General features: G+C 38.2%; 1 protein-coding gene across 1 annotated transcript in view; it reads right to left on the bottom strand.

The window, feature by feature from the left end:
* Nucleotides 1-4,334: 4,334 nt before the first annotated feature.
* SPTSSB (serine palmitoyltransferase, small subunit B) overlaps nt 4,335-9,272 on the bottom strand; it is an 18,157-nt gene continuing 13,219 nt past the window's right edge. The window contains exon 2 of the mRNA XM_008568355.1: nt 4,335-5,856. Within this exon, the coding sequence (XP_008566577.1) occupies nt 5,594-5,824 (231 nt within the window). The 5' untranslated portion in view covers nt 5,825-5,856 and the 3' untranslated portion in view covers nt 4,335-5,593. The remainder of the gene's footprint in view (nt 5,857-9,272) is intronic.

Genomic DNA, 9,272 nt, shown 5'->3' with positions numbered 1-9,272 from the left:
GACAGTAAATCTTCTGGGGCCTGCATGTTGGAGTAGTCAGGGCAAGGGCCATGAAGAGGTTCAAAAGGACTGAGGGACTGTGTAGGCACGAGAGGAGAGGAGTAAAGGGTGCTGGTGGCTACTGAAATGCAAGCTGAATCCTTCTAGGTGGCCTCCCCCATAAATACACCACCCTTTGAATGAGCTAGATTTTCTCACCTGAATCTCATGAGAAGGACTATTTGATTGCTCCTTGGGATCTTGTGTATTTATCTGGTTTTTTTGTTTGTTTGTTTGTTTTATCTATGGCTGTTTTACCTTTCTCCCCCAACAATAATAGTGCTAGGGTTACAAATGCCAGAGAGAAGGGTCAGTTTTCTATCAATAATCAGGGAAAGCTTCAGGAAGCGGAAATGCTGAGAGTCACTAGAATTTCATAGAATAGTGATTTTTTTAATTGGAAGAACCTCTGGAGAGACTTACCTCCATCTCCCCCCATCCCCATTTTTCTACAGGAGGTTGTTGAACCTCCAGAAGTAGTGATGGAGTCGGGCTGGGGATGGGGCGAGGCAGAGGGCACCATAAAAGCCGTGCTGTAGAGGAGGGAAGATGTAAGACCCACTGGAGGATGGGATCAGCTGCTTGGTTATTCAGGAGACTTATTTTAAACCTGGGCAAAAGTGAATTATTTTAACAAAGTAAACTGAAATATTAATATGAATAGGGATGTAAAACATACGGATATGGCTCATGTTAGGAAAAAATACATGCGATCTAGAAATTCTTTGAGGAATGAGGACAGGGAACTGCAATTTACTTGTGAGACCTTCCCAGTGTAAACTCAATACAAAAGGAAAATGTTCCTTCGCTTTTCCTCCGCTTTTCTCTCTTCCTGTTTTCTTTTCTCCCCTCCCACACCCCCCCTTCCCTTCTCCCTTGTCCCTTTCTACAGGTGTCATGGCAATCCAAGCACCATAACGCAGTGACACATGCTGTCCTTAGTTGTTGCTTCCCTGGCCATGAGGATGATGCCATCCAGAAAACTCAGCTGCCTCACGTGTGCGCGTGGCTGCTCCGGGCAGAGGCTGGGTGGGTGGGGCAGACAGTACTCTCCAGTCTGTTTTGCAGTCTGTGGAGATTCTTCCCTTCTCCCTTAACCGTAACCAGACGTCTGGGGTAAGTGCCGACTCAGCACTTTCTCTCCATTAGAGAGAAACAGAAATACAATAATAAAAACTAGCAATTCAAATTTTGAATTTCATCTGGAAGTGATTAGGAGTGTGGATATTGTCAACGGAGTACATCGTAGTTGCTCACAAAGGTTGACAAAAAAGCTACAGATATAAGCTTTGTCATTATAGTGAAGGCAATGGTAGTTTTACTTTGGAACTCCTTCTTCCTTCCATTTCCTTATGATTTCTAAGCAAATAACTAAAAAATTGGTCTGCTCTCCTCCTCAGCCTCACCATTAAATCTTCTCAGTGTTATTACTTTCGTTATTGTCAGCATAATAATTCAGGAATGAATCAAAGACAGCCCAAACCCTGAAGTTTGCTCTCAGAGTCTTTTCATGGTCTAGAATGGGTGTTAGAATAATTTAATCCCTAGGAACAACTGTGCTATTGATATTTTAGTTAGTCAGTGTAGATGATTCAGAGTACCTGGAGAATTACTTTCTCTTCCATGATGGAAAATCAGAGTTCTTTATTCCAATCAGATGTACAAGGACTCTAGAAGAGATACAGTGATGCTTTAAAAAGTGGAAAAATAGTAAAGATATACAAAGTTTGATTTCCTCGACCTCTGAAAAAGTTTCTTTCTTAGAGGCAGCTGAAAATCAGCTCTGGAAATAACTCCCAAGATGAGGAGGAAGTTTCTTATGGTTGGGTTAGATGTTAAGAAAAGACTGTATTTTGTATTTAATGGAAATACTGCCTTTGAGTCAAGCCATCAGCGAGACTTGTTGACTTTTTAGCTCCAAAATATACATCAAATCAGTCTGTCCACTTCTCTGTGACTCCTATACCACCACCTTAGTGGTGCAAAGCTGCACTCTAGTCTGCAAAGCTGCATTGGTTCTCCCTGCCCCAACTCATGCCCCTGTTCCATCCACTCGCACACAACAGCCAGCGTCATTTTCTTACAGTGTAAACAACATCCCATCCCTCCCACATCGCCCTCCTGCTTAAAGTTCTGCAGCGAGAGAGGTTTGGATCTTGCTCTAATGCAGCCAGAAGAAACGTGTTCCACCATCCCCAACCACTTGTCACTTTTTCTCCAGCATGCTGCTGTTCTTTCATAAGAACTTATCACAATTTGTAAATATTTTATATAATTTGTTTGCTTTTTTTTTTGGTTATCTTGCCACCAGATCATATGATTCATAAATTCAGGGATGTTTCTGTTTCTGTCTCTCATTCATCTTTCTTTCTTAGTATGAAGCTTAATGACTAGCACATGGTAGGCTTTTTTCCCTATCATTTTTTAAATAAAAATTTCAAATGTACAGTAAAGTTAAAAGAATTTTACCAAAAAAAAAAAAAAAAGAATTTGACAACGAACGCCTGAATATCACCTAGTTTCTATCATATTTTTTCCATCACATATTTATTTGTCTTCCTTCCTTCTATCTATCCATTAGTATATGGTTGACTTTTCATAAATTTGTTGAATGAATAATCAGGTGTTACTTCCTTCTATCTATCCATTAGTATATGGTTGACTTTTCATAAATTTGTTGAATGAATAATCAGGTGTTACTCTTTTGGTCCACAGCCAGAAGCTGTCCACTCTGAGACTGGCCCAGTACAAATATCAAACTTCCTTGTTTTTGTGTAGATACAGGGTATGGGGAGCTACACAATGTTTCCTAGGGTGTGTACCTGCTAAGCCCTGTACCAGGCTCTGGGCTATATACTGGCTATTCAGAAATAAGGACAAATCTCCTGCCTTCCAGCAGCACACTTGAGACAGAGCCTGAATATGTTAGTGATGGAAGAAGAAAGAGGTAGAAAACGTTGACTAGTGATTTTTTCCCCCACAACTTAATAAAGACTGATCAGGGTTATCTTGATGTTAAAACTGGCCAATTTCTTGGCATTTTGTGTTTTTTGTTGCACAAGTAGATAAAGGCAATAGATAAAGGCAATTGTTGACCTGGCCGATACTAGGAAAAGAACATTGTATGATTCCTAGTTTGGTGAGTGACAAATGTGAGTCCGTTGGAACTATAGAAACTTTGCCTTTTTTTAAAAAAAGTTTTGTGCACATTATTGAAATATCCAAGTAATAGAAGCAAAGGAAAAATACATCAGTGTTTCTAATTTAGGCTAATGTGTCAAGATAAAGGTTGCATCTGCCAAGTCCAGAAAATCAACAGAACACAGAGCAGGTAGTTTTCTTTTCTCCCCCACTGCATGCTGATAGATTTTTTTTCCCAAACTATGTTTGATTATATTTTTTGGACCCTGTATTTATTATTTTGATTGCTCAGAGGTAATGTCTGCCTTTAAAGTGACCTACTGGGGTCAATGTGGGCTTTTCAATAATCCTTTATCAAGCTTTACTGTTTCTATTCATGTTTATTTTAACTCTCATATTTTTAGAAGGAGAATTTTGGGAAGGTCAATGCAGTATCTTTGTGATTGAATTCCGAGAGTACTTAGCAGGGGTCCATGTATATAACGGTGTTGAATCATTGTGAACTGGGAATGCATCCAAGTTCATGCTTAACTGAGAATCCTCTGTAAAATATTTAAAAGTGAATACAGCCTTTCAAAATAGGTATGTGGGCTAGGGAAGCATAGAAATGGGTGAGCACAGCCCCCCAGGTACAGACCAAAGGTGGAAGCTGGGACCTGGGCTGCTTGTTCCTCCAACCGTGGCTGTTTCCTCATGCCCTAACCCCTTTTATTTCATAGAGTTCTGGTTTCTAACATATTGGTGACCCCCATCCTGTCAACTTTCATTTGCTCACATGGTCCTCCCTTGGGCTTCCATGTGCCAAACATCTGCAGAGCTCAGTGTAGTCCTGACCTGGGTGTGCATCCTTGCTATGCTGCCACAAGCTAACTGACCTTGAACGAAAAACATAAGTTTTCCAAGTTCCAGGCTCCTTTCCTGTAAGTGGGAGACAATACCTCCTTCAACATGTAAAATGTGTCTAGCATGGGGGAGTCCCTTGATAAATGTTAGTTTTATCTACCATTTTAAGATCAGTTGCCACATTGGATTAGTAAGAAATGATGTTTGGAAAGAAATATGACATAGCCCCTAGATATTTAGTGCAATATGAGAAAAAAGTTAAATCTGGAAATGGATATTTTACTTATAAAATTAAACTTAATTTTATTTTGCAAAAATCAACAAATACATGTTCAGATCTGAATTTTCTTTGAAACATTTTTTTTAAACAAACATGCAAATTAATCTGGCATGCCAAACATCTTTTTCTCTATCTCTCCCTGGAAATTTTTTTTTTATAACAGAGGCAAGGGTGCAAATACTGTCCAAAAGCTATTTACATTTTTACTCTCCAGAATTACTAACATTAATATTTATTGAGAGGAAAGAAAAATTGCAAGGCTTGGTCTTTGGCATTCACATTTGATTCAGCAGTATAATTAAAAACTCATATTTATTTTTAAGATAAACACTTCGAAGAAAATTTAATAAATCTTGTTTCTGCTCTGCAAAGGAGCCACTATATCAAAGCACTTAACCTGGAGCTGTTGAGTTCCTGCTGGTAGAATATTACTTCCAGTCTATTTATTAGCTTTTCTTCCTGTAGCCTAGTACATGCTTCTTTTTTTCCTCCACTGAGTGAAAGCACAGAAAGAAAACAATTTCTTTTCTCTTTTTTCCTCAGTATCATGCAAGGCAAGGCAACATCAAAAGTCACAATATCTGAATTTACTTTGATTATATTTTGTTTCTTATACTTAAAATTGTTTTGTATTATAATACTTACTTGGTTATCCAAAATCAACACTGTTGATTTTAAACTGTTATAAAGCCAGACTTTCAGAGGCATTTGAAACAATTTATGAACCTTGTCTGAAAGGAAATAATTGCCTCCAGCCTATTCTTTTGCACTTGAAGTTAAAGAATTCTAGGTATCAGCAGTTTACTAGAAAATAAAACTTTAGGGGGTCCATGTGATTTATTCACATCTTTTTATTATACATTGTAAACAAATATAGGATACTTCTGACAGTAGCCTATGAAGAAAAATTTTAAAATATACCCTTCAGTATAGAATAGGTATCAGGGAGCATTTTATATATGATTCTGATAGATCTTTTATAAGCCTATTTTCTGGAAAAATTTTATATGAAATTGTCCTGATTTAAAAAAAAATCTAAAGTCATAGATTTTCATTGAATGGCTACAGTATGTGAGGTAAATTCATTCTTTTATCTATGGTCTAATGCACAATGTAGCATGTACAAAAGAAATTAAAGAGGCATCTATCTCAAATTTCAGGCAGGATATATGAGTGCATAGAGAAGAACGCTTTTCAGGTCAGATAGTGAAAGACACAGTAGTCACCTAAATCAATGAGTTGTAAGCAACATATAAATATGCAGTGCCATTTCACAGAATGCAGACAAGATCAATTAGAAATTGTACTGTGATATCCACACATTTTTGAGAAAAATTCCCAAGCCAGGCGAATGTGGATTGGAATAAAGACATAGGCAGTGTACACCACCATAGCAAAAATGGTTAGTAAGATGGTGTTGAACATAGATCTCTCCCAGGGCTCCAAGACAGCACAGCAGCTAATGATTTGGTACTGATAGTAGAGCCAGGAGAAATAGTCCTTCACACGCCTGATATCCATGGTCAGCTCCTTCAAGCTGCAGAAAGTCTGCCCTGTTAAAGAAGGTAACAGATTAGAAGGAAAATAAAAAACCAAACACAGAATCTCCCTAAATTTTCATGATCTTAGCATGTTAAAATCTTTCAAAGAATGTTAAAGATCATTGAAAGAATTAATATGAATATTATATAGACATGACATACAATATATTAATTATAGAAATTAATAATATTGTCACTGCTACCACTAATTACTACTAAAATTAACAGTAATAATGTTATTAGTAACAGTAATACCTTTTTAAAACTGATAATTGCAATAAATAACTCTCGTGATAACCCTATGTAAAAATTGAGGCTAGTGACATTTTCTTTAGCCATATATACAAAGAGAGATAAATGTGAGCTTTTCTATTTCCTACAACATATATTCTGGCAGAAGATTTAAAGAATGGTGTGCAGAAGAGAGTTAATACGGTGAGCCTGAGGCTGCTAATCTTCAGAAGGTCCGGCTTGCAAGTTTAGCCCTTGTCTGGCATCTGGAAACTTGGCTTTTGGAATAGTCTCTCCATTCCCTAATAGATAAAGATGATTCACTGTGCCTAGACAATGTAATTTGTAGTGAACACCTACTATTTTCTGGTATTCCAGAATTTTGGTAATTGCCAGGCAAAGAATGCCATGTGACCAGTCCCAGTATAAACCTTGGCTGCTGAGGGTCTAATGGGCTACCCTGGGAAAAAAATCATTGCACATACATTACGGCACATTTTACTGGCAGAGAAGGGAATACACTCAATGTGTCCACTCACAGAAACATCAGAACCCCATAAATGGATTTCTCCAGATTCCACCTGTGTCTTCTTTCATTGTTGAACCTGCTGTATATTCTTTTGCTGTAATATACCTTAGGTGTGAATACAAATATATGAGTCCCAGGAGTCCTTCTAGAGAATAACTGAACACGTAGGTGGTCTGGGGAGCTCCAAAACAAATGGAAAGCCCAAAATATACCTTTGGGTGGTCATTTGGTTTTGTGGTACAGAACTTATAAAAATCACATATGTGTTTTGTTGGCCTTCAGATAGGACCACAGTTATAACCACATGTAAAACTTCCCAGGAAGAAGAGTACTCATCACTGTTTAGAAAGATTCCTGGGAAGATCGTGCAGACTCTCACAGGCATAGTGGTGGGTGTCTGTAGGAATACACCTTTGTGCCTCTTTGGCAGATTCCTGAGAACATGATGGTGCCACATCATCAAAGTCTGCTTTGATAACTTTAGTCCAATCGCAGTTTGAATTTTTTGAAGGTCATTTCTTTCATCTGACCTGAAGATATCTCTTTTTTCTTCAATCCTCTCTTGAGGTTTTGTGGTATAGGACTGTAGATTTCTTAGGCTATCAGCAGAGCCTCACTGATCCTTGTGTATAGATCCTAGGACAATACCTGGCACAAAGATGGATCAGTACATATTTTCTGAATGAATGAATAAATAAATAAATGACAAGTAACCACCTTAAAAATAATTATAGAGCACTCATAGTTCCAGTGATACATTTAGCTATTATTGATTTTCATACAGCTTGGCTTTGATAAGAATTAACCCCTTTTGAAAAGTATCGTTTTCATAAAAACTTAAAATGGAAGGTCCATGTTTGACCAGGTCACAATTATCTGTAATAATGGCCAGGATAATCCAGAAAAATAGATAATACAAAGTGAAGCATTTTTACTTTCTTATGAAAACAAACGTCAGCCTCTGATCTTTCCTAGAAGCCAGAGTAAGAACGAAATAATTGAATTTAAATGCCGGGTCCTAGTAGGTAGGCATCAGTGAGAAGTTACCTCCAATGTTCTTTTCCTCCACCAGCTCTGGTTGCAGAGAAAGAGCACAGGTGAACAGAGTTAGGTCCCGAGGGGGAAATGAGTGACAGAAAGAGTGTCTTAGTCTATTTGTGCTGCTATAACAAATACCTGAGGTTGGGTAATTTTTAAATAATAGAAATTTATTTCTCTCAGTTCTGGAGTCTGGGAAATCCAAGATCAAGGCACTGGCAGGTTTAGTGTCTGGTGAGGGCTCTGTCTCTGCTTCTAAGATGGTACCTTAAACCCTGTGTCCTCACATGGCAGAAGGGATGAAAGGGCAAAACGATTGAACACGTGGATGCCTCTTTTAAAAGGGCCTTAAGTGCCTGAAGGACAAGTATAGCGTATAAGAGTCTGGGGAGTCCCGATCCAGTCTGAGCAGTATTGTAGGAAGAGATATTTGGGATATGATCCGAGGGATGATTATGAGTCAAACAGATAAAATGGGTAGTGAGGTGGGGAGAACAGCCAAGACAGAGGGAAAAAATTGTGCAAAGGTTCGAGGTAGGAAGGAGCTTGGTAGGTGGTCGAGGGGACCATGGAGTGGAGCATAGGGCACAGGGAGTCTGATAAAACTGAAGAGGCAGGAATGGCCAGAGTGAGTCCAGGAGCTGTAGGGCCCAGTTGGAGAGGCTAACTATTTTGTCTTTAACCTATGAGTTAGGTGGGCCCAGAGGTAATTAACAGAGAGATTCTGTGGTTGCTTTGAGAGGAGGAGGCTTTAAGCTCATATGGTCACGTTGCACTTGAAAGCCAAGTTGAAAAGATTTTGGATATCAATCATTTTAGAAAATCTATGCCTTTACTCTTCCCATGGGTGTTGCTTATTCAGACTCAACCATGTACTGAGAGCCTGTTTAAAATATTAATACGCTTTTCACTTTTACAAATGTGATAATATTGCTCATTTAAAAATATCATTGACTTTTTCTCTATACATTGTAGCTTTTGAAATTGCACAAATTAATCTCCTGGCCATTGCTCTCTCTTTTAAAATCAAATTTTATGGTTGGGCAGCCCCAGCCAACAAATTGATCACAGGTTTGTGAGAGACCCTGAGGTAGAGTCACCCAGCTAAGCTGTTTCCAGATTCCTGAGCCATAGAAAGTGTGAGACAATCAATGTTTATTGTTTTAAACTACTGAAGGTCAATAAATCAGTCAAGCAATCATTCAATCAGGGAAACAACAGATATAAAGAATACCAATGTGTATTACACCAAAGGGGGATATGCGGTAAGACCTTGGTCACAAATACCCCACATCTGCAAAGACTTGAAATCTGGCCATTTTAAATGTACTTTCAAACTGCTAACAACATAAGCAGTTAAGATTTAAAAAAATTTTTTCTTGCCAGTTTCCACAATCCCCGGTATAATTTCCCAGACCTGAGTAGCCAGATTTGACATGTGAAAGGTGCTTTTATTGTCACATCTCCCTTCAGTCTCTTGAAGTCTAAGACTCAGTTCACATAAAACATTGATTGCCCCCTTTTTCTTTGATTCATTTTTTTCTTATTGATGAGAAACAATTTTAAAGATTATTTTTTTGTTTCTTATTATGAAAAGGTGAGAAGAGAGAGAGTTGGTTATTACTGGTAA

This window comes from Galeopterus variegatus, unplaced genomic scaffold (assembly GCF_000696425.1).
Source record: "Galeopterus variegatus unplaced genomic scaffold, G_variegatus-3.0.2 Scaffold403, whole genome shotgun sequence".
NCBI classification, from domain to species: Eukaryota; Metazoa; Chordata; class Mammalia; order Dermoptera; family Cynocephalidae; genus Galeopterus; species Galeopterus variegatus.
This window is presented reverse-complemented; position numbering and strand designations above follow the sequence as displayed.